Source organism: Rhinatrema bivittatum, chromosome 17, assembly GCF_901001135.1.
Source record: "Rhinatrema bivittatum chromosome 17, aRhiBiv1.1, whole genome shotgun sequence".
Taxonomy (NCBI): domain Eukaryota; kingdom Metazoa; phylum Chordata; class Amphibia; order Gymnophiona; family Rhinatrematidae; genus Rhinatrema; species Rhinatrema bivittatum.
Window position 1 is genome coordinate 52,329,028 of NC_042631.1, and position 26,606 is coordinate 52,355,633.

Sequence of the window (26,606 nt, forward strand, 5' to 3'; positions counted from 1 at the left end):
ACGCTTACTCGTGCTAGCATATACACTCACGAATGGACTCTGACTCTTCCAGGTTAAAGCACCATTAAGCTTTAACCCGTACGCTCTATGATATCACTTTATATTTATTTCCTGCCTTATCTTCTTTCCAGCTTGTTACAAGCTCCCAAGTTCTCTTTCCCTGTTGATTGTAACTTTGACTTATTCCTTCCTATTGTTTATTTTTTGTTTACCTGAATTGTTACCACTGTTATACCATTGTTAATTGCAAACCGATCCGATATGGTTATTTACTATGAAGGCCGGTATAAAAAACTGTTAAATAAATAAATAAATAATTTTCAAGCAGCTGGTCTTGTTGCTGGTTTGGAGGCCTTTTCTGGAATTTTGTTATGCATTAGTGTGGTTTTTGGCAAGGCCTTCTTGTGGTGTTTAGAGTAATCAGATTACTTTTTTTTCATAACCTATTTTTGAAAGGAACAAAAGTCACTTATACTGTGACATTAGTAACGTTTAGTCACTGCCAAGGTAGTTCCAGACAAAAAGATCATGTTACTGAAGATGACTCTGAGGCCAACAAGTGGATCCAAGCAGGAGTCTGAAATTGGGGCTAAAAAGTCAGTTATATCTGAAGTGATCAAGGAGATCCATTTGTTAAGGATAGGGGCGGTTAAAGTGGAAGCTTAAGGATGATTTAGGAGAACAGACTGCCTACAGCTGTCTTCTACAAAAGAAGACAGTCAATGGAGATTTCCACTAAATAAATTAAGGAATGCTAGACTGATTTGGAAAACCATCACAGGAATAAAGATTTTTGGATTTTGAAATATAAGGTATATGTAAATTGTGTGCTCTGGATAAGGCTGAAGGATAAAATTTGACAGCACAGGGCTGGCAGTAGAGTATCCCCTGCATATAAAATGGTAATGGTAATATTTATTTTAATTAACTGATTTTTATAACTAAAAAACTGGGTACAAAAAAACTTTAGTAAAACATTACATATAGTAGTAATAAAACAAGTACATAATACAAATTAAAAAACTGCATTCCATTATTCTATAATTAAGTCTTAAATAAAACCAAATTACCTATAAGTCATAAAAGGAAATAAAACATTTAAAATAAGGTTGAGACATAAGCTCCCAACATCTAAAAAAAAAAAAAAAAAAAAAAAGCATTCCCAGGAATCAAACCAAATATTAAATCTTAGGGATTAATCAAAAAGCCAGGATATGATCAATTTCCTAAATTTCAGATACTTGCCTTCCAGGCAAATATCCAAAGGCAATGAATTCCAACTTGTTCTTCCAAATAAATTTATTTTGGGAAGGACAGTTGCAGTAATTCCTTTTGAGACAACATCAAATTATGTGTTGGTTGATAAAAGATCAACAAGTTAAAAAGATACTCAGGGATCCCCCTTTGCAGAATGCTTTATGAGTCAAATACAGTACTTTAAAAATAATTCCGCACTGCACAGGCAACCAATGTAGTCCTTTAAACACAGGTGATATGATCACATTTAGAAATTCCCTTGATCATCCTGGCCACACAGTTCTAAGCAACCGTATTCTCTTCAAATTAGTTTCAGTGATACCCAAATAAAGCGAATTAAAATAATCAATCTTAAACTGAACTAAAGCACATAACAATTAAATCTGGTAAGGGCAAATAAGGTTTTAATCCACAGATCATTCTTAAACTAAAAAATACTGACTTAAACAGGAAACCTGTTTAGCCATATAGATAATACATCCCTAATTTTTTTTTCCTCAACATGTGGTTATACAAATATTTTTCATATAAGGGGCCAATTTTATATTTGATTTGCATCTACCAAACCAAATTGCCTTTGATTTTTGCGGATTCATCAATTTGTGATCAGCTAACCAATCTAAACCAAAGTTTAAGAGAATCATTTTAAACTGTGACATCTCAGAACCAGAGTCTGGTTAAAGACACTAAAAATTGTACATCACCAGCATAAATGTAACTGAAATGCTGTTCTTATATGATCTTAGGACATGAAGCAAGAAATAAATTAAAAAGGAGAAGGAATAAAATGGATCCTTGTGGAACACAACATACTTCCTTTTGGTGAAGAAATATCCCCTTAGTTTACTCTGAAGAGAGAGCGGTGTTAAGCGGAGTGCTGCAAGGATCGGTGCTGGGACCGGTCCTGTTCAATATCTTTGTAAGCGACATTGTGGACGGGATAGAAGGTAAGGTTTGTCTTTTTGCAGATGATACTAAGATATGCAACAGAGTGGACACGCTGGAAGGAGTGGAGAAAATGAGACATGATTTAAGGAAGCTGAAAGAGTGGTCAAAGATATGGCAGCTGAGATTCAATGCCAAGAAATGCAGATTCATGCATATGGGCTGTGGAAATCCAAATGAACTGTATTTGATGGGGTTGAAGGGCATGGAGCAGGAGAGAGACCTTGGGGTGATAGTGTCTAACGATTTGAAGTCGGCGAAACAATGTGACAAGGCGATAGCTAAAGCCAGAAGAATGCTAGGCTGCATAGAGAGGAATATCTAGTAAGAGAAAGGAAGTGATGATCCCTTTGTACAGGGCCTTGGTGAGGCCTCACCTGGAGTACTGTGGTCAGTTCTGGAGACTGTATCTCCAAAGGGACAGAGGCGGTCCAGAGAAGGGCAACCAAAAAGGTGGATGGTCTACATAAAATTACTTATGAGGAGAGGTTGAAGACCCTAAATATGTACACCCTGGAGGAGAGGAGGAGCAGGGGTGATATGATACAGACTGAAAGTATGATACAGATACTTGAAAGGTTTTAATGATCCATAGTTAACAACAAACCTTTTACGTTGGAAAAAAATTCAATAGGATAGGGGCCACAATTTGAAGCTCCAGGGAGGAAGACTCAGAACCAATGTCAGGAAATATTTCTTCACGGAAAGGGTGGTGGATGCCTGGAATGCCCTTCCAGAGGAAGTGGTGAAGACTAAAACGGTGAAGGATTTCAAAGGGGCATGGGATAAACACTAAGGGGCAGATTTTAAGAGTTATGCGCGAGCGTAGATTTGTTTGCGCAACCCGGCGCGAACAAATCTACGCCCGATTTTATAACAAGTGCGCGCTTCTGCGCACGATATAACATCCGGGCTCGGCGCGCGCAAGGGGTGCGCACACATGTGCCGGAACAGAGGAGGGCTCGGGTCATGCCCCCAGACCGCCCACTTTTGAAAGCCCCGGGACATATGTGCGTCCCGGGGCTTGCGCGCGCTGCTGAGCCCATGCAAAATAGGCTAAGCATGTGCAGGGGCAGATTTTCTCAGGTTACGCGCATATGTTACGCTCGTAGCCTTTGAAAATCTGCCCCTGTGGATCCATAAAGGCTAGAGGATGGGAATGAAGAGAAGAGCCATGGGGGTGGATTACTGGAGTGGAGGCTACTACCTGGTGATTGCTACCCTTTCTCAATAAGCCTTCGCATGGTTAATGCAACTCCAACATTGCTCAACGGCAAGGGGAAATGTGGAAAAGAGTATTTGCATTCAAACAACCACCAACAAGGACTGAACTTCACAATCTGGGTAAACAAATAAGCATGGAGGTAGCTTGCTTATTACGGTGGTTACTAACTTAAACCAATTAAGCCCGATACATCACTTTGAATGCATATACAGCGCTCTCTGATTCAACGGCAGGGGGAAATGTGGAAAACAGGATTTACATTCAGACAACATCCAACAAGGCATTGATCTGTGCAATCTGGGTAAATAAGCATCGGAGTCACTTGCTTGATACAGCGGTTACTACCCTTAACCATTAAGCCTTATGCTCAATTTTGATGAAACTTCAACATTACTCTCTGCATCAATGACAGGGGATGGCAGGAAATTTGAATCAAACAGTTACCAACAAGGGCCCTGAACTTAGTGGTTGATGAAACAGATAAGTATGGGAAAAGAAGTGTGGAAGCTTGCTGGGCAGACTAGATGGGCTGATTGGTCTTTTTCTGCCGTCATTTCTATGTTTCTATGAATGCCAGTCCTTTAAAAAAAAAAAATCCAAACCAGTTCCAAACTATTCCAGATTTTTCCATCTCATGTAAAAACATGACAGCAAGAGACTATGATTGACTGTTTCAAATGCAGCACAGATATCAATTGAAATCACAATTGCATCCTTACTGTTATTTATCCTAATTTCATTCAGCAGAGCCAGATGTTTCAGTGCTAAAAAGTTTTACATAGAATCCTTGGCCTGCTCTCACACACTGAAGTCTACTTCAAAGGAAAATTAGTTTTTTTACCTGATAATTTTCGTTCCTGTAGTACCAAGGATCAGTCCAGACTGCTGGGTTATGCCTCCCCTTCAGCAGATGGAGTCAGAGAAAAGCTGAAAAGCACCCCCTAGATATACTGGTGTGCCACCTGCGATCCCTCAGTATATGCGATATCAAAGCAGAAGGAACTAAATAAACACTTCCGCCAATACTTTATGCTTTTTTTTTTTTTTTTATAAGAACCACTGACCAGATCAAGCGGTAACTCCCTTGAACGACAAACACAGTAACTCTGTAAACACAGGAACTCTCTTGAATGACAAAAAACTCAGTAGAGTAGAATGCCACTCAAACAACTTACCGGTGAAATTGTGTAAATGCTTGTAGGTAAAAACCTGCAAGAGCAGAACAAACACGAGCGGACTCTCAGCAAACAGACTTGGGCGGGCGTCTGGACTGATCCTTGGTACTACAGGAACGAAAATTATCAGGTAAAAAAACTAATTTTCCTTTGAAGTAGACTTCAGTGTGTGAGAGCAGGCCAAGGATTCTATGTAAAAATTTTTAGCACTGTACGTACCAGGATCAGTCCAGACTGCTGGGATGTACCCGAGCCGCCTTAAATGGGGTGGGACCCCGAGAGTCCCGCTCGAATGACACTGCTTCCAAAAGACTCAGACGACGGACGATGGACATCCAACCGATAATGCCTCACAAATGTATGCAAGGATTTCCAAGTGGCCGCTCTGCAAATCTCCTGTGAAGACACAAACTGGCTTTCAGTCCACGAAGTCGCCTGAGAACGTAGAGAGTGAGCCTTCAGGCCATCAGGAACAGCCTTACCACATCCAATGTATGTGGACGCGATTGCGGCCTTCAACCATCGAGCAATAGTAGTCTTAGATGCCTGAAGACCCTTCTTGGGACCATTCCACAACACGAACAGGTGATCCGATCTCCGAAACTCAGTCACCTCCAAATACCTGAGGAGCACCTGATGGACATCCAAACGCTTCAAGTCCCAACCTTGAGTAGACCTGAGCTCCTCTTCTGTAAAGGAAGGTAATTCCACAGTCTGATTAACATGAAAGGCCGAAACCACCTTTGGCAAGAAGGAAGGTACTGTGCGTAAGGAGACTCCCGACTCCGAAATCCGCAGGAACGGTTCCCTACAAGAGAGCCTGCAGTTCCGAAACACGACGCGCTGATGAAATGGCCACTAGGAACACCGTTTTGAGAGTTAAATCCTTCAACGAGGACGTCTTAATGGGCTCAAACGGCACCGCGCAGAGACCATGGAGCACCAGGTTCAAGTTCCAGGAAGGACAGGGCACCCGCACCGGAGGGCGCGAGTTTCTAACACCACGCAAAAAACGAGCAACATTTGGGTGACTTGCAAGAGAGAACCCCTCGACCTTACCTCTCAAGCAACCCAGAGCCGCTACCTGAACTCTAAGAGAACTATAAGCCAAACCTTTCTTCAAACCCTCCTGCAGGAACGTAAGGATATGCCCCACTGAAGACCGTCGTGGCGAGATCTTCAAGACACCACACCATGAGTCAAACACCTTCCATACTCGAGCATAAGTAAGCGTGGTCGAAGATCTACGCGCCCGAAGGAGAGTGGCAATGACCGTGTCCGGATAACCTTTTTTTCTCAACTGCCTCCGCTCATAAGCCAAGCCGCCAGACAAAAGCGATCCGCCAGATCGAAAAATAATGGACCCTGCCGAAGGAGATTCGGAAGATGACCTAATCGTAGTGGCCCGTCCACCGCCAGATTGACAAGATCTGCAAACCACGGAAGCTGCGGCCACTCCGGAGCCACGAGAATCACTAGCCCCCGATGGGATTCTATGCGCCTCAACACCTTTCCCACCAGGGGCCACGGAGGAAACACATATAGGAGGATGTGAAGAGGCCACGGCAGCACCAGAGCATCCACGCCGTCCGACCCGTGCTCCTGCCTTCGGCTGAAGAACCGCGCCACCTTTGCATTTAGCCGAGTCACCATCAAGTCCAGGTGCGGGACCCCCCAACGCTGGGTGATGAGATACATCGCCTCGGCCGACAGCTCCCACGCCCCTGGATCCAGGAGTTGGCGACTGAGGTAATCCGCCTGTACGTTGTCCACGCCTGCAATATGGGTGGCCGCGATGCGGGACAAATGACGTTCCGCCCAGGCCATCAACACAGACGCCTCGTCTGCCACCGGACGACTTCTTGTGCCTCCCTGCCGACTGATATACGCCACCGTGGTCGCATTGTCCGACAGAACTCACACCGCTCGACCATGTAACATTGGAAGGAGGAGACGCAAAGCCAGCCATACCGCCCTGGTCTCCAGTCGATTGATGGACCAGGTGGCTTGGTGACCAGACCACGTCCCCTGCACCGCTCGGGACTGACAAACTGCCCCCCAGCCAGAGAGGCTGGCATCAGTTGTCACTACCATCCAAGACGGAGGCTCTAAGTCCACCCCGTGCAGAAGGTGGTCCGGAATTAGCCACCAAGTGAGACTGGAACGGGCCGGCTCCAGCAATGGCAACTCCATGCCGTAATCCTCAGACTTGGGATCCCAACGAAAAAGGAGCGCTCTTTGTAAAGGCCGCATATGCGCAAAAGCCCACCGCACCATTTCCAGAGTAGAAAGCATGAGACCAATGACCTGTAAATAGTCCCAGGCCGTAGGTACTGGGAGGTCCATCAGGTTCCGCACCTGCGTCATCAGATTGATCATATGCTGACGTGGTAGAAAAACCTTGCCCACCAAGGTATCGAATCGGGCACCCAAGAACTCCAACTGTTGGGTTGGTTCCAGCCGGCTCTTCGCGAAGTTGACTACCCAACCTAACGCTTTCAGTTGCTGTACCACCAGCCGAACCGCCCGTTTGCACAATGCTTCCGACTTCGCCCGGATGAGCCAATCGTCGAGATAAGGATGGACCAGTATTCCTTGACGGCGCAGGAAAGCTGCTACGACCACGAGAACCTTGGTGAACATCCTCGAAGCAGTTGCTAATCCGAACGGGAGGGCACAAAACTGGTAATGGTTCCCTAACACCATGAATCTCAGGTACCTCTGATGATGCTCCCGGATTCCTATATGAAGATACGCCTCTGTCAGGTCCAAAGAAGCCAAAAATTCTCCCTTGTGGAGAGCCGCAATAACAGCAGTAACGTCTCCATGCGAAAACGAGGAACGCGCAAAGCCTTGTTTACGCTCTTTAAATCCAAGATCGGCCTGAACGCGTCCTCAGTCTTTGGAACCACGAAGTATATGGAGTACCGGCCAGTCTTGTGCTCGGCCGGTGGAACTGGGAATACCGCCCCCAGAGACCGCAATCTGTCCAAAGTTTGAGTGATAACCTGCTGCTTTTCCAGAGGACCGCAAGGCGATATCATAAAAAGATCCCGGAGGGGACGAGCAAAATCCAACTCGTAACCGTGGCGGATGACATCTAGAACCCATTGATCTGAAGTTATCTTGACCCATTCCTCCCAAAACCGGGACAGCCGACCCCCGATGCAAGGAAGAGAGGAATGGGTCTGCGCGCCTTCATTGCGAAGTCTTGTTGGGGACAAAACTTTGTGAGGGTCCCGAACGCTGTGGCCACCTGCCGCGAAAGGAAGGAGTCCAGGATTGGGACCTTGTCGCTGGCTGTCTTTGGGAAAAGGAACCACCCCTCCCATTGCGGAACCGCCGCTGACCCCGAAAACGAGCTCTGGAATTCCCGAAGGACCGAGACTGACGGGGCTTATCGTCGGGCAACTTATACACTTTATTATCTCCTAGGTCCTTAATGAGCTGATCCAGCTCATCCCCAGACAACAACTTACCCTTGAAGGGGAAAGAATCCAAACATGCCTTAGAGGAGGCATCCGCCGACCAGCAACGGAGCCACAGCAGCCGCCTAGCGGAAACCGCAGACTACATAATTCGAGCCGAAGTCCGCTGTATAGGCGACCGCAGCCTCCATGCAGTTGGCCTGCTCCGCCTCGCCGGGAGGAAGCTCCTGCGTTGTAAGCAATTGCTGGACCCAGCGCAAATTGGCCCTCTGTACGAGGCTGCTACAAGCCGCCGCCCGGACCCCCAATGCCGCAACCTCAAAGATGCGTTTCAATAAGATCTCCAACTTCCGATCTTGGGGATCCTTCAACGCAATCCCCCCCCGAGACGGGGATGGTAGTGTGTTTGACCACGGCCATGACCGCCGAATCTACTGAAGGGTTCTTGAGAAGATCCAAGGTTTCCGCCGGCAGGGGATACAGCTTGTCCATAGCCCTGCTTACTCGCAAAGAGGCCTCTGGAAGGTCCCATTCCTTAGACAAAATCTGAAAAACTTTGTGATGGAATGGAAAAGTTTGCGGGGGGCCCGCAGGCCCGCCATAGCCACATCCCCTGTGGACATGTCAGCTTCCTGATGTGGGGCTGCGATTTCCAACTCCTTTAAAACATGAAGTATTAAAAAGCTTACCTCATCCTTACCAAACAACCTGAGCACCTGGGGGTCATCTCCTTCCACAGCCCCCTGCCCGTCAGGGACATCCAACCTGGGCGCCCCCGGGGAGTCCGGAGCGAGGTCCGGCGCCTCCGGACCTCCGGCACCCCCCCTGCGGACGAGGGTCGCGAGCCCCAGCCTTCCCCATATCTAAACTTGCCCTGGGGATCTTTGGTGGAGGAGGACCTTCCACCTCCACACCAGCTTCTGCCTCTAAAAAGGCTTTGTGCATTAACAGCACAAACCGTGGAGAAAAAGGCACCCCGACCTCTTTAGACTGTCCCCCGCGGGCCGGGAGGGAGGGGGGGCAGATGCGCCTCCGAATCGGGCGTGCTCTGTGGAGTTAAGGCAGGTGGTGAAGGAGGAGGGGAGACTTCCTCCTCTGATGCAGATTCCCCTGCCTGCCGCGTGGCCAAGATGGCCGCCGTCCCCCTGACTAAGGGAGGCGGGGCCGAAGCTCGGGAGCCCTGCACTCTCTTCTGCCGCGCTGAGAAGGGGAGAGAGAATCCGCTGCGGCCAGCGCTTGGCCCCCGAGAGGGTCCCTCGCCCCCAGGAAGACATCGGGAGCAGAGACCCTCTCAGGAGAGTCGTGCCCCCGCCCCCCCCCACAGGCCGTGCAGGCCGAAGATCGTGGCATCTGGGGACCGGCCCGCCAACACAAAACAAGCAGGCAGCAGGAAAAATGCTCGAAAGCAAAGCTAGCAGGCAAGTATCCTAACAGCAATCGCGCGCCGGGTGAGCCAGCCACCCCCTCCGGAGTCCTCAGTAGAAAGCGCGGCAGGCCGGGGCTGTAACTTAGAGGACACTGCCTGTCCCTAACAGGGCTTAAGTGCCTATATCTCCCTTTATTTTATTTTATTTTATTTAAAGAAAACCAAACTGAAGCCCTCTTCAGAGCTCGAGACCCTGGAAACGTGGGGGGAGGGTGACCGGCCCACCGGTAAGCTCTCCCCCCAAACTACTGGGACACTAGCTCCGGGTAAGTCAGGGGCAATGCCCTCTCTGCCTGCCAATTGACCTGCCTGCACGCTGCGAACACTACACCAAACACAGTAAGCATACAAAGACTTTTTTTTTTTTAAAAAGAATCTCCAATTAAGGAGAAACCAGTTGATCTCGCCAGTATATGCACTAAAATCGGTTGAAATTTGGAATTCCCAGACCACAAACCTAACCAGAACAGGACCGCAGGTTATGCCTCTCAATCTGCTGGAGTCAGAGAAAATACTGAGGGATCGCAGGTGGCACACCAGTATATCTAGGGGGTGCTTTTCAGCTTTTCTCTGACTCCATCTGCTGAAGGGGAGGCATAACCCAACAGTCTGGACTGATCCTGGTAAGTACAGGGAACTGCCTTTTCAATTCTAGTTCTTGTCCTTGCACCGGTCTCTACAGCTGCAGGTCCAGTTGCTTCTGCACCGGTGAATTCAACATCAGCCCTCTATACAGTTTTGGACCTTGCTCCAGTTGCCCCCAACTGGACTCACTGCATTTGCCCCTGAGACTGCAACTATTTCTGACTTTGTTCCAGCTCTAAACCCCAGGCTGGTCCGATTCCAGCCTGACAAAATCTAGCTAGGTCTACTCTGAACTGTATCTCTGGGAGTGTCCAGAGCCCACCCAGAGATAGGGGATATATTCTATTTGAACCCATGGCCCTGGGTCTTTCAGTTGGCGAACCTAAAACAAAGTTACAGAAGCTGCTGACTCTCTAGGAATACTAGTATTTTTATCCACTATACTATGTCAAGCTAGATAAGTCTCTGCAGTGGTCCAATAGGAACAGCTCTGGGTGTGCCCTAAATTGACACCAACATATAAGGCATGCTCAGAAGGCACAAAGTCCCGGTCCAACCAATCTTCTAGGTATCTGCCTCATAGAAGAGCTATCCGTCTGACCTCAGTATTCCTGCCTAATGATCTTGTTTCCAGAGTTCCTGGCTCCTGTCCAGCCCATGAACTCCACTATCATGGCTCGGCCTTGCCTCTCCAGGTACACACCTTCCCTCCAAGGCAGCCTCTGATTACTAAGCTCTGATAGCCTTGACAGGTTGGGATATGCAGGAGGCTGTTTTTATTATCTTTATTTTTTATCATTGTTATTACAAATGTCTTAATTGCCTAAAAAATACAAGGTGATATACTTAAAACAAGCATAATTAAATGAGAATAAAGAAAAACAGAAAAATCTTATAATACATAAAACCAATAGATACTAATAGAAACTAATATAAACCAGCCTTGATAGAGTAAAAATAAGATGTTATAGATATGACATCCAAGATGGCGTCTTGGTAGCAGGACGTGTATGAGGAGGGCTCCTGAGCTGAAAGATTTTTTCCTGCAAAAATAATGCCACACACCAAGAGGAAAGGTAGAGTCAGGGTAGAGACCCCGACAGCCCAGACTCCTACCTCATTTCAGCCTTTAATCGGGAACTTCTTTCTACCAAGCAATGAAAATACCCCGGGAGACGCGGCCGTTGTATGCGCTGACGGAGAGCAAACGTCGACGCATCTAGGCCTTAACATCTCCTTAAGCCCCGGGGCTCCCTCTAAACCTTTGCCTCCAGGACTTGCCACATCCCTGGATTTGGGAACGGAAGTCAGACCGGAGTAGCCAGACTTACCCGACTCCATCGAGGGAAATCCGATGGGAGAGGAGGCGAGCCAAGAGAATAGAGGGGAAGGATCCCCTCTAACTTCAACACCGGAAGAAGGCAAAGGACGTGCAGAGGCCTCCAGAGAGAGGCATGGTGACTGCACGGAGAGAACAGTGAGTCAAAATCTAATTTCAAGTGTTCCACAAATGCATAATATTACTTTGGAAAATGTGTGGGCAGTCCTTGTTGATTTAAAGTCATCTATTGAAACAACAAATAAAACGCTGATAGAAATGCAGAATCGCGTTACCCAGATTGATCCGATAATATCAAAGCATAAAGAAAAGATTCAATCCCTTGAAAATCGGGTGGAAATTATAGAGAAAGCCCAAAATGGGTTGATACTTGGAGACAATGCAAATTCAAGGAAAACTGAGACGCTGGAAAATCAAGCCAGATATAAAACCTTAGGATACTAAATTTTCCTAGTATCAGACTGATATCCACCTATGAGATGTATAAAAAATACATTTCAGAAGTCTTGATGTTAACACCAGGAGAAATACTGGTGATGGAGAAGATTTTCTTCATAAACCAAAAGAAAATGGAAAAGAAAGATCAAGAACCGGAAAAAAAATGGATCACAACAACAACAGGAAATGGAAAATATAACAGCATTTCTTGAACAAAGCATGACTGATCAAGTAGAGCAACGGGGGACGTTATGTGTGAAATTTGCAAATATAACAGATAGAGATAAAATGCTGAGGTTATCTCTTAAAAACAGAGATAAGAAGTTCCTGGGTCAGAAAGTCTGGACATACCCTGATATAACTGACCCAACTCAGTTATATCATATATATATATATATATATATATATATATATGATATAACTGAGTTGGGTCAGTTATATCAGGGTATGTCCAGACTTTCTGACCCAGGAACTTCTTATCTCTGTTTTTAAGAGATAACCTCAGCATTTTATCTCTATCTGTTATATTTGCAAACCCTAACCCTAACCCTATATATATATATATATATATATATATATATATATATATATATATCTGACCCAACTCACCTTATGTACATTGTTTACTGTATTTTGTATATTTTGTATATTTAGTTACCTCTATTTAGCTATTTATGCTTAATCTCTGTATCCTTTGCCAAGTTCCGCTGCCCCCCCCATATTATCTGTTATATTGTTATCTTGTTGCAATGTAAACTGCCCACTGAGGCGTCAGTTTGAGTTCCTTGTAAACCTGTGTGATATGTATATTATACAGGAACATCGGTATATAAAAACCAAAAATAAATAAATAAAATAAATATAACTAAAACCACACAACTACGTAGAAAAAAATTTCTTCTAATGGGCCAAGAGGTGAAAACCCTTGGTGCTCAGTTTATGATTTATTACCCCAGTAAATGTGTGGTTAAATTCCAAAGTGAGAGGTTTGTGTTTTTAGAACCGCTTGAATTACGAAAGTTTATTGATGCAAAATTACCTAGAGCTTGCTGATATCAGTTAAAGGGAATAATTTGAAAGCACTGCTTACCTGCTTTATGCTTTATGTTTTAGCAATAATGCTTCTTCTTTTTTGCTCTAATTACACCTTGGATCTCCTATTACTTTATAACGGGGGTTAGTTTTTGTTTTGTTCTAACCTATATTATTTCTCTTAGAAAAAGTTTGTAATATGCAGATTTTCTTGATTTAAATAGAGTATAGTATAGGAATGGAAATTGCCTGTAATACTATTTGTACCCAATCTGTGACATGCGGTATTGCTGTCTTGTATTTTGAAATGCATAATAAAAAAAAAAAAATAAGATGTTATAAAATGAAAGAACCAGAATACCTTACAACCAAACCTCTGATGGTAAGTCAGAAAACAAATCTAGCAGCAAAAGGCCTGCTAGAAGAGAAAGGTCTTGAGCATCAACTTAAATGTTTTAAAACAATCTAGTTGCCTGCTCTCTTCTGGTAGAGTGTTCCAAAATGTTGGCGAGCAACAGAGAAAGTACAATCTCTAGTTAGACAGACAGACAGACTAACGCGATGTGCTGAAAGTATGTCTAATAGTCTATTGCCCTACATGTGCTCTACGATAGCAACAAATGGGCATGTGCCCATGGTGATTTATCAGATGAAATCAATTTATAAGTCAATGTTGCAGTTTTATATTGGACCCATAAGATTGGTAGCCAGTGTAAACTAGCTAGGACTGGAGTTCTGTGCTCTCTGCACTTTTTTCCTGTAATAAGTCTGGCAGACTTCTGTAAAAGTTGAATGTCTAAAGGATGAAGTAGGCAAGCCAAGATAAACAATATTGCTGTAATCTACCAACTGAGGTACAGAGGCCTAAACAACTGTATGAAAAACAACATCTAAAATGTGTTTAAGCCTAGATTTAAAAAAAACTCAATTAAAAAAAAAACAAAACCAAAAACAAAACAAAAAAAAACAAAACCTGTTCAGTTCTGGAGCCCTCATCTCAAAAATGATAGAGACAGGATGGAAGCGGGGTTATCATAAGGTTTGGAATAACTGCATAGAACAGCAGTTGTTACCCTTAAGAGAAACACAGGGGTGACCTGCATGGTGTAGCAGAGGCTACCTTAAGAAACTTGCTGGGCACGCTAGATGGCCCACTTGGTTCTTTTCTGCAGTCATTGCTATGTTACTATGTGTCAACATCTATTTTACTGAGGTGGGAGTATAATGTTTTTGTTTTTTTTTTTACAGGGAGGCTTGGGTGATTCTGTGATCCTTTGTATTCATGGATTCCAGTTGTGTCCTTGGGGGCTTCACTGGTGGAATACTACTGGGATATTTCTTATGGTGTTAGGGTGATATGATTGGTGTGTGGGATGATGTATTGTACTTCTACATTTGATAACCCTTTTTTCTCATTCTTTGACAGAATCTATTTTGCTATACACTGTTTTGCTTATGGCAATAGTGTGATTTAGTTTTTCTCTTAATATGAAGGATTTGAACTCTATAGAAAAAAGTTTTGTTATATCAGGAAATTCATTTTAAGGAGGCTAGGCAGTTAAATTTTAATAGGAATACCTATTTTTAATCAGTGAGTTCCAAGCAATCTGTATTTGCAGTTTTGTTGGCTAAGAATTTTACTTTTCAAGTGAGCAAGGTTATATATATATTCTTCAAACACTGGACAGATTAGTTTTCTTTTCCAGTGTTTTATGGATCTTTGCTTTGCTGTAGAGTCTGAAGGTAGTGAGGGCAAGGAGAAGGATTTTAATATTGTATGCCATCCTGATATTGATAGGACAGGTCCATTCTCCAAATTAAAACTGCCCCTTGAAAATTCTGCCCAGCCCCTGCCTCACCCATCGCATCACCCTCCCGATCCCCCTAAGACTTGCCAAAACCCCTGGTGGTGCCACTCCTGGACAGACGGCTGCCACTAACCAAAATGCCACTGGTGGCTTTTAGCTCTTACCATGTTCCGGCACCTGTCGCATGGTAAGGGCTTAAGGCCACCGGCGCCATTTTGGTTAGTGGCAGATCACTCCCGGGCCTCCTGCTGGATTCACCAGGGGTTTTGGTGAGTCTTTGGGGGGAGGAGGGGGTGGGCTCGGCAGCATGTGGTCCCTGCCTTGAGCCGCCCCTGTTGGGCTGTATTGTTGAAAAGTATTGTTCATTGGTTGCATGAAATGTCTGTAAAGCACTGGATACAGATGGAGAAGGAAATAGTATTAAGAACCTCACATTTTCTTAGAGCACTGGAAAAAAAAAACAAACTAGGAATAATTTGTATTATGACCATCCAATAAATCGCTCCCGTGTTGGATATTTGGTTTGCTGTTTCTAGGCCATTTCTTTTTCATTCTTCCTCTTGTGGAATAATTATGATGTCCTTACATGTTTTATAAAACCTACACGTGGAATGATAGGGGCATTATGAATGAGGGCCAGTTATTGGTGGATAATGGGTTTATTTTTATGCAAGAACTTAAAGCCAAATGTGAATTGCTTAACATTTCTGTATTCAATTATTTATATTAGGTCTCTTAAGCTTGGAAAAGAGATGACAGATACAAAGCAGCACATGGTTATGCTGGAGGTTTATAAAATCATGAGTGGCGTGGATTATTTATTCTCTCAAATAATATGGACTAGGGGACACTCCATGACACTACACTGATAGATTTTAATAAACTGAAAAGTACTTTTTCACTCAATGCACAATTAAGTTATGGAATTTGATGCTGGAGGATGTGGTCAAGACATCTAGCATAGCTGAGTTTAAAAAGGCTTTGAACAAGTTCCTGGAAGAAAAGTCCATAAATAATTATAAGCCAGGTAGACTTGGGGAATGCCATGGCAGATCCCTGGGAGTGGACAACAAAAATTGGATCTACTTTACTGAGATCTGAATACTTCCTAGAGATCCAGAATGACCACTGTTTGAAACAGCATGCGAGGCTTGGTAGACCCTCTGACCTAGCATAACACTTATGTTGTTTGCCCCCTCTCATGGGGATGATCACGGTTAACGGATATCCTATTCCTTCCTGCCAAAACTGTCACAATGAAAATAGTTACCCCATATTAAAGTTCTTCCCCTCGCCCCCTCTCTTGTACTGATTTGCACTATTAAAGCGGCAAGTATCTTATTCCTACCCCAACCCATACTTCAGGAACAGGTCACTTGAACCCCAGATCAGGCACTTACCAGATATCCAAACTCAATGGTGGAGATCTTGGCTTGCAAAATTGACCAGAGTCCCCAGAAGAAGTGGGATGCCAGAGCAAACCTAAGATGATACAACAAAGCACATGGTTAAAAAAACAAAAAAAGCCACCAAGACATGTTGTACAGCTATCTAGGAGAAGGAACACACACTCTTACAATTTCCCTGAATATTATCTAAAGGCCAGCAATGTGGCTGTCTCACGTGCTTACATTCTAGCACAGCAGCTCAGTGCTCCCAGAGAATGACTAGTGGTAAACATATACCATTACCTGTTTACCTCCACCAGCATCTCGTTCTCAATTCTGGATTTCTCTTCATTACTAATGTTCTCAAATCCAGCCTGGAACTCAGCCATGTAACTGGAGATAAAATGAATCTTAGAAAAGGAAATAATCACAATTACTAACTAGAAAAATAATTCTTACTTCAGATGCAAACACACACACACACAAGTGGGCCAGAATTGTCTTCAATACACCCATAGCAGCAATGTGCCATCATTACAGTATCTCCTGTGCAAACAAAGCTATATATGCTAGAACCCAGGCATGTATGGCACCTTCCAGTGGGAAACCTGCTGGGGCAGAAACAGCTGCAAGCATTATACATACAGGTCCAAGAGGACGTCCATTACTGCTCTTACACTACTGGTGCAAACCAAAAGCAAGAAGCAAGTCCATTCCTGGGAAGCTAATTTCATTATCCACAAACATCATAGGGACAGCATTTATCAAGAATGGTGCAGGATTTCTCTAATTAGTTCATATACATTTTAAAAGTCAAGACAGGTCAAGCATGATAAGGAGGGCATGATTCAGAGTGAAGAATCTTATCAGATGTTCAAATTAAACATGCACAAGAAAGTTCTTAAAAATGAAAACAATGACCTTAAATAATGCCTTCCTCTCAGCCAAGAGGAAAACAAAAGAACATGATTCTACCAAATCCACAACATAGTAACACAATCAATGATGGCACATACAGATACAAATGTGTATCCAGTCTGCCTCAAGTTGCTTGGGTAGTCACTGCGACTCTGTGCAAGCTACCTCTATTCAGAAATGATACATCTAAAAGATAGCAATAGGTTACTCTTTTTCTTCATTCCCATCCTTTAGCCATTAGAAATCCTCTGTTTATCCCATGCCCTTTTGAATGTTATTCATGTTATCTTCCAGGAGGGTATTCCATGCATCCACCACACTTTTCTTGAAGAAATATTTCCTGACATTGTTAGTCTTATCTCCTTGGAGTTATATCATAGAAACATAGAAACATAGAAATGACGGCAGAAGAAGACCAAACGGCCCATCCAGTCTGCCCAGCAAGCTTCACATTTTTTTCTCATACTTATCTGTTTCTCTTAGCTCTTTGGTTCTATTTCTCTTCCACCCCCACCATTAATGTAGAGAGCAGTGATGGAGCTGCAACCAAGTGAAATATCAAGCTTGATTAGTTAGGGGTAGTAGGGGTAGTAACCGCCGCAATAAGCAAGCTACACCCATGTTTATTTGTTTTACCCAGACTGTGTTATTCAGCCCTTATTGGTTGTTTTTCTTCTCCCCTGCCGTTGAAGCAGGGAGCTATGCTGGATATGCGTGTAGTATCAGTTTTTCTTCTCCCCTGCCGTTGAAGCAGAGAGCTATGCTGGATATGCGTGAAGTATCAGTTTTTCTTCTCCCCTGCGGTTGAAGCAGGATATGCATTGAAAGTGAAGTATCAGGCTTATTTGGTTTGGGGTAGTAACCGCCGTAACAAGCCAGCTACTCCCCGCTTTGTGAGTGCGAATCCTTTTTTCTTCTCCCCTGCCGTTGAAGCAGAGAGCTATGCTGGATATGCGTGAAGTATCAGTTTTTCTTCTCCCCTGCCGTTGAAGCAGAGAGCTATGCTTACCTTATTAACTTATTACCTTATTACCTTATTAACATGCCTCCAAAATATCAAACAGCTCCTCACAAGCCTCAACCTGGTTCTAAATTCATCAAAAACGGAACTTCTACTCATCACACCAGAAAACAGCTCCTTCACAACCACTCATCCAGCCATACCAAATACTACACAAGTGAGAGACCTAGGAGTTCTAATTGACAATCACCTGAACCTGAAAGCTACCATCAATAAAACCACCAGAGACTGCTTTTACAAACTCCAAGTGCTGAAAAGAATAAGACCTCTGTTCCACACACATGACTTTAGAACGATTCTACAATCAATCATCTTCGCAAAGCTGGACTATTGTAACACCATCTTGCTTGGTCTCCCCTCATCACACACCAAACCACTGCAAATAGTCCAGAATGCCTCCGCCCGTATACTCACTAACACCAGGAAAAGAGAACACATAACCCCTATCCTAATGGGCCTCCACTGGCTACCCATCCACTTCAGAATTATCTACAAGGCCATTCTCACCATATTCAAAAACATCCATCAACTAGCCCCAAATGATCTTCATATCCCCCTCCGATTACACAACTCAACAAGACCGACAAGAGATGCTTACAAAGGATCACTTCAAGTACCTCCAGCCAAAACTACTAGACACATTACGCTAAGAGATCGGGCCTTCTCCACAGCCGGTCCTACCTTATGGAACTCCATCCCCCCAGATCTTAGAATGGAACCCAGCATCTCAACCTTCAAGAAAAGACTCAAGACCTGGCTGTTTACGCAGGCCTTTCCTAATTCCAACATTATTTAACTCCCAACAATCAACACACATCGCCAGCAATATCATTAATAGCCACCTCTTACAATGTTATTATATGTAATTATCTGATCTGCATGTTCCTTCTTACTCCAAGTTCTATTTTTTCCTTGTTACATGTAACTGCTTTTTCTGCACTATTGTTCAAGTTGTTAAGTTTATTATTATTTTGCACTCCTGTTTCTTGTGAACCAGCATGATGGGACTGTCGTCTTGAATGTTGGTATATAAAAAACTTAAATAAATAAAAAATAAATAAAAAACAAATAAAACCAATTAAGAAATGATAGATAAAATATATACTCATACTAGCCACTATTAAGACTATCCTAAAACAATAATCATAAAAAAATATCAAATAGTGCAATTAAAGTTAGCATGTGTATATATATAGAGAGAGAGAGAGAGAGAGTAAACTGAGGGCCTTATTTTTTAAGGCTATCGCACACTTGCGCTACCAGCGCAAGTGTGCGATAGCTAGAAAGCTTAGCGCAGGCCTGCGCTAGCTACATCGGGGGGCAGTTAGCCCTGGAAGAGGAGGAGTCAGGGCATCACTGGGGCCGACTCCGCGAAGACGGCGCCGACAGTGAAAAGGTAAGGAGCCTTTTCACTGCCTATTTCATGCCGAATAACTAAACCTTTTATGGTGTAGTTATTCGGCTCGTCACCGGCAGCGATCGCACAGCGGTGGTGTGATTGCTGCCGGCTAGCGCAGGACCACCCCCCGCTTCACCTCCCCCGCCCCCCGTTAGCGCTGGGATTCATTAAGCCTTGCAGCATTAGTGAATCCAGGCCCAAAAGAGATAAAAGGATGGCTGTTAAGCTGAATATGCCTCGTTAAAAAGCCAGGTTTTTCATTCACGCTTGAACTCTTTCAAATTGAGATCAATTTGAAAAAGTTCAAGCGTGAATAAAAAACCCGGCCCTTCAACTCCCTGGTTGGGAGCATGTTCCAAATTTTGCCAGTGACAATGCTCTTTCTCTCACGTTGTTTAAGTGCGCTGAGTGAACTGAAGGAAGAGATAAGAGACCCTTATTTGCGGAACGTGAATTCCTTTGAGGTACATGTAATCTAATAGTAGTGTTAAGCCATTCCGTCTGCTCTCCATAAATCAGTTTGTGTAATATACAGAGGGGCAGATTTTCATAGGGGTACGTGCATAAGATACGTGCATACCCCCCGAAAACCTGCTCCAAGCTCCCCCTGCGCACGCTGAGCCTATGTTGCATAGGCTGCCGGCGCACGGAAAGCCCTGGGACGCATGGAAGTCCTGGGGCTTTCCTGGGGGGGGGGCGTGTTGGGGGCATTCGGGGGGGCATGTCGCGGCCAGCGCGTCATCGGGGGCGTGTCGGGGTGTGTTGCGGCCGGGGCGCGTCGCAGTCGGCGCATCATCGGGGATGTTATGGGGGCATGGCTGCGGCCTCCGGACCAGCTCCCGGACCGGACCATGGCACGCCGGCAGCCGGCCCGGCGCGCGCAAGTTACGCCTGGCTCGGGTAGGTGTAACTTTCGCGATAAGTTCTACACTTCCTTTCTATTGGAAAAGATTTGGTTCATGTGCATCATTTATACCTTTCAGGTATTTAAAAGCCCTTAACAGAAACATGGGGGTAAACTGCAGAGTGGCAATTATTGTCATAAGAAACTTGCTGGGCAGATTGGATAGACCATTTGGTCTTTTTCTGCTGTATCATATCTCTCCATCTATCCTCTTCTCCAGAGTATACATATTTAGGACTTCCAGTCTCATCTTAAATCTTTCAAAGCAGACACCACACCATTCTGGTTGCCCTTCTCTGGACCACTTCTATCTGGTTTCTATACTTCGAGATGTAGTCTCCAGAAGTGAACTCAGTACATCAGGAGAGACCTCACCAAATATCTTCTCTGCTGATTGTGCCTCTCTATGCAGCCCAGCATCCTTCTCATCTTAGCTACTTCCTTGTCACATTGCTTTGCTACCTTCAAATCGTCAGATAATATCACCCCCAGGTCTCTCTCTCACCATCACATACAATTTCTTTGGATTATTGCACACCAAATGCCTGACTCTGCACTTCTTTGCATTGGATCCTAGCTGCCAAAGCTTTGACTGCTCTTCAAGCTTTCTTAGATCCCTTATTCCCTATGCTCCTTCAAGGGTTTCCATTGTTGCAGATCTTAGCACCATCCGCTAAAAATCCCCTTTCCTTCAAATCCCTCTGCAATACAACCTCAAAGATGCTGAACATAAGAGGTTACAGAACTCTCTTTGATGCACTCCACTTATCACTGCTCTCTTTAGAGTAGGCTCCATTTACCATTACATGTAATCTGTCGATCAACCAATTTGTAAGCCACTAGCACTTTGGGACCCACTCCCAGGCTTCTCATTTTATTCATGAGCCTATGTGACAGCAGCATTAAAAGCTTTGCTGAAATCCACGTAAACCCCTTTTCCTTGATCTAATTCTCTAGTCACCCAATCGAAAAAAAAAGTCTGTCAAGTTTGTTTGATATGACATTCCTCTGGTAAAGCCATGTTTCTGATCTTGCAACCCCCTGGACTATAGACAGTCCACTATCCTTTCCTTCCTGAAATGTTTAATATTTTTATTTCTTCATCTTTTTCCATACATTGCTCCTGGTCTTCTTTCAGTCTTACAGCACACCTCTGTCCTTCCTCCTTTTTCCAATATATCAGATACTCTTCTGTGTTCCTTTCTACTTTATGAATAGTGCTCTTTTGGACATAGCAGTAAGATATCATGACACTCAGTTATTCACCACATCATATTGCGATAGTATAGAGCGAAAACAGTTTACTCTGATTTAAAAGCTACAATCCTAGACTGTTCAAATGCAGCCTGTTCTTTCAGCTTTGACTAATTTGCACAGATACTCCTGACTGATCACCTACCTGCAGACCTCACCCATACATTCAGAGTCAGAGGATATCTGAAGAAACCTCTGAAGCACGCACGGTAAACGATGGGTATAGTTTTTGTTAGGGTTGCCAACTGGTTACAGATTTTCAGGACAGGCTGATCCAGTCCTGGTTTTTCTCCACAGCCATCAAGGAGATGTAGTCTTGCTTTTCTTGGGGAACTCAGACACACCAGAACTACAACTCCATACAAGCAGTGGTGTAAAACCAGGATTGGATCAGCCTATCCTGAAAATTTGGAGCTAGTAGACAACCCTACATTTTGCCCTAATTGCTTTGATGCATTGCTGGCAGTTGTCATTCTTGCTCCTGCTGCCTAATCAGCCTCTTTGTTCACCACCATTGTTGCTGCCTAGCCTGCCCCTGCTGCAGCTCTTCCAGCTCCTCATACCTTGCCTCTCTCCGGGGGAAGAGTGATAGGAGTATACTACTATCCACGTGGCCAAAATGATAAGACGGGCGATGAAATGCTAAGAGAAATAAGGGAAGCTAACCAATTTGGCAATGTAGTAAATGAGAGATTTCAATTACTCCAATATTGAAGGGGTAAATGAACTTTCAGGACATTCTAGAGTGGTAAAGTTCCTGCATGTAATAAATGACTGCATCATGGAGTAATTGGTTCAGGAATCAATGAAAGGGAACTATTTTAGACCTAATTCTTAGTGGAATACAGGATTTGGTGAGGGAGGTAATGGTGATGGGGCCAGTTGGCAATAGTGATCATAATGCACAATTAAGTCTGGCATTCATTGAAGGGGATGTGGCTAAGGCAATTAGTTTAGCTGGGTTTAAAACAGGTTTGGTCAAATTCCTGGAGGAGAAGTCCATAAACTATTAGTTGACTTAAGGAATAGCCACTGCTCATTACTGGCATTAGTAGCATGGGATCTAGTTAATGTTTGGTAAGACCATAAGAACATGCTATATTGGGTCAGACCAAGGGTCCATCAAGCCCAGCATCCTGTTTCCAACAGTGGCCAATCCAGGACATCAGAACCTGGCAAGAACCCAAAAACTAAGTCTATCCCATGTTACTGTTGCTAGTAATAGCAGTGGCTATTTTCTAAGTCAACTTAATTAATAGCAGGTAATTGACTTCCCCTCCAAGAACTTATACAATCCTTTTTTTAAACACAGATATACTAACTGCACTAACCACATCCTCTGGCAACAAATTCCAGAGTTTAACTGTGCGTTGAGTGAAAAAGAACTTTCTCAGATTAGTTTTAAATGTGCCCCATGCTAATTTCATGGAGTTCTCCCTAGTCCTTCTATTATACGAAAGAGTAAATAATAGATTTGCATTTATCCATTCTAGACCTCTCATGATTTTAAACACCTCTATCATATCCCCCCTCAGCCGTCTCTTCTCCAAGCTGAAAAGTCCTAACCTCTTCAGTCTTTCCTCATAGGGAAGCTGTTCTATCCCCTTTATCATTTTGGTCGCCCTTCTCTGTACCTTCTCCATCGCAATTATTTCTTTTTTGCAATGCCGCGACCAGAATTGTACGCAGTATTCAAGGTGTGGTCTCACCATGGATCGATACAGAGGCATTATGACATTTTCCGTTCTATTCACCATTCCCTTTCTAATTCCCAGTATTCTGTTTGCTTTTTTGACTGCTGCAGCACACTGAACAGACGATTTCAATGTGTTATCTACTATGACACCTAGATCTCTTTCTTGGGTACTTGTATCCTGCATAAGCCACTGTTGGAAACAGGATGCTGGGCTTGATGGACCCTCAGTCTGACCCAGTATGGCAACTTATTGTATCTAAATTTGAATTAATGACTGGTAGGGGGACAAGTAAATCTATAGTTCTAGCACTAAACTTTCAAAAGGGAGACTGATAAAAGGAGGATAGTTAGAAAAAAAACTGACAGGTGCAGATACAAAGGTTAAGAGTGTACAGCAAGCATGGACATTTAAAAATACAGTCTTAGAACAGTCCAGATGTATTCCACACATTAAGCTAGGTGGGAAGAAGGCCCAATGAGTGCCAGCTTGGCTAAAAAGTGAAATGAGGATATTTTAGCCAAAAACAATTCTTCAAAAATTGGAAAGATTCCATCAGAAGAAAATAGAAAAAAACATAAGCATTGGCAATAAATTTAACACACTGATAAGATAGCCTAAGAGAATTTGAAAAGAAACTGGCTGTAAAGACAAACAAAAACTTTAAAAAATATACCTAAAACAGGAAGCCTGCGAGGGAGTCAACTGGGCCATTGAATGATCTAGGGCTTAAAAGGGCATTTAGGGAAGATAAGGCTATTACAGAAAGACTAAATTATTTCTTTGCTTCATTGTTTACAAATGAAGATGTTGGGGAGATACCAGTTCCAGAGACTGTTTTCACGGGAGACAATTCAGATGAACTGAACCAAGTCATGGTGAACCTGGAATAGGTCAGACTGACAAACTGAAGTGTAGCAAATCACCTGTACCAGATGGAACATAATCCAGGGTTCTGAAAGAACTCAAATGAAATTTCAGATTTATTACTACATTTGTTACTAGTAATTTATTACCTATCATTAAAATTGTCCATTGTACCTGAAGACTGGAAGGTAGCCAATAAAACTGATATTTAAAAAGGGCTCCAGGGAAACTATAGACTCATCAGCCTAACTTCAGTGCTGGAAAAAATCATGCAAACTATTCTAAAGAAAAAAACAAAAAACGGACAGACATGGTTAAAAAGGATCTGAAAACTTGGCTTTTCTTCAAGGCTTACAATGACACCCAAACTCTCACAATATCTCAGCAACTGAACTCCCAAATGAACTTTAACTTGCTCAGTTTTCATGAACAATACTCCGAACCACCTCCAGCTGATAACTCATACGTTCCCTTAGCTTGTTAACTTCCACATTACATCACTCCTCTTTACCCTACCTGCTGTACTTTAACCCGACTGTATCTATTCCCACCCCCTCTCTATACATCTTCCCTACCTTTACCCTGATGATGTTGCCTATATATAGATCCCCCTTTTTGAAAATATATAACCTTTTTATCCCCCTGTTGAAATATGTAAACCATTGTGATGGCATTACCGAATGACAGTATATAAAACTCAAATAAAATAAAGATAATGGGACACAGTCTTGCCTCACAAATCTGCTACGCTTTTTTTGAAAGGGTTAATACATGTGGATAAAGATGAGCCGATAGACGTAGTGCATTTGGATTTTCAGAAAGCATTTGACAAAGTCCCCATGAAAGGCTTCTAAGAAAAATTTAAAAAGTCATGGGCTAGGAAGCAATGTACCTTTGGTTAAAAGACAGGAAATAGTAGCGTTAAATGGTCAGTTCTCTCAATGGAGAGAGGTAGTGGAGTGCCTTAGGGATCTGTACTTGGGCCTGTGCGTTTTAATATTTACAAATGATCTGGAAAGGGGAAAAATGAGTGAATGATGAAATTTGCAGATGACAAAATTATTCAGAGTAGTTAAAATTACAAGTTGATAGAGAAATTTCATGAGGACCTTGCAAGACTGAGCATCCAAATGGCAGATGAAATTTAAAGTGGACAAGTGCAAGGTGATACACATATGGAAAAATAACCATAACTTTAGTAACACGATATTAGGTTTCATGTTAGGAGTTACTACCCAGGAAAAGATCTAGGTGTCATAGTGGACAATACATTGAAGTCAGCAGCTCACTATGCTGAGGCAGTCAAAAAAGCAAACAGAATGGTGAATAAAACAGAGAATATCAATGCCTCTGTATTGCTCCATGGTGAGACCACACCTTGAGTACTGTGTTCAATTTTGGTTGCCAGATCTCAAGATATGGATGCACTGGAGAAGGTATAGAGAAGTGAGACAAATGATAAAGGGGATGGAACGGCTCAAGAGGTTAGGGCTGTTCAGCTTAAAGAAGCGGCTGGGGGGGGGGGGGGGGGGGGGGAGAGGATATGATGGGAGTCTGCAAAATTATAAGGGGACTAGAACAGTAAATGTGAATTGGTTGTTTAATCTTTTAGATAGTAGAAAGTATAGGGGGCACTCCATGAAGTTAGCAAGTAGCACATTTAAAACAAATTGGAAGAAATTATTTCACTCAATGCACAATTAAGCTCTGTCTGAGATGGGGCTCAAGTGTGCCAAGGACTGCTCCAACTCTGGTGCCTAGTACTTCTGTGTCTACAATGGAGCTCTCTCCTAGAGGGTGCAAGAGGAGCCTCTGCTTGACTTGGTCCAATAGGAGCCCAAGGATTCAGAAGATTGGCCCCAGTTAGTCATGATGCACCTTGTGGAGGTCTTCCATCTTCCAGGCCCAGTTTCATAGGGGCCTGGGGGAACATGCAGCTGCAGATATCAGTTCACTGTTTGGGCCCAAGTACTTAACAAATGTGGCCAACTGTGACAGACATCTGGCAGTCACAGTCTTTGAACCCACTAACAATTTGCTTCTTCAATCCCCCAGTCATGACAGGACATCAAAAAGTGCTTTTTCAGGGGCTATTGAGATAGTAGTAGAAAAATAAAAATTAAGCTACAATAAGGCAGGACAAAAAAAATTAAATAAAAATCAAAGCCACATGCATGTGGTAGCCTGGGTAAAAAAGATGGAGAGACTCATGAGGCAGTGTGCATCCAGGCTATGTATATGCTCCGTAAACTTTTACTAGGCTAGAGCGATGGGTCCATTCAGCACCAGATGACATCAAACGTGTTATGGCTAATTTAGTCCTGCTAGCCAATGGAAAACTGCTTAAAGAATAGAAAACAAAAAGTAGAATAAATGTTCAATTTTCTCAACTGAGAGAACACAAAAGAGTGCTACAGGGTGTTAAATACTGTGATCAGTGTTTAACACCGTATTTATTAAAGATTGAGAAAATAGGGCAATGAGTGAAGTGATCAAATTTGCA

The 26,606-nt window shown here is 43.5% G+C and overlaps 1 protein-coding gene across 2 annotated transcripts in view; it reads right to left on the bottom strand.

The window, feature by feature from the left end:
• CHKA (choline kinase alpha) overlaps positions 1–26,606 on the bottom strand; it is a 253,917-nt gene that overhangs the window by 7,736 nt on the left and 219,575 nt on the right. For both annotated transcript variants that reach the window (XM_029583212.1, XM_029583211.1), the window contains 2 exons: positions 16,350–16,456; positions 16,059–16,140 (listed from right to left, as the gene is read on the bottom strand). In XM_029583212.1, the coding sequence (XP_029439072.1) occupies positions 16,059–16,140; positions 16,350–16,456 (189 nt within the window). The remainder of the gene's footprint in view (positions 1–16,058; positions 16,141–16,349; positions 16,457–26,606) is intronic.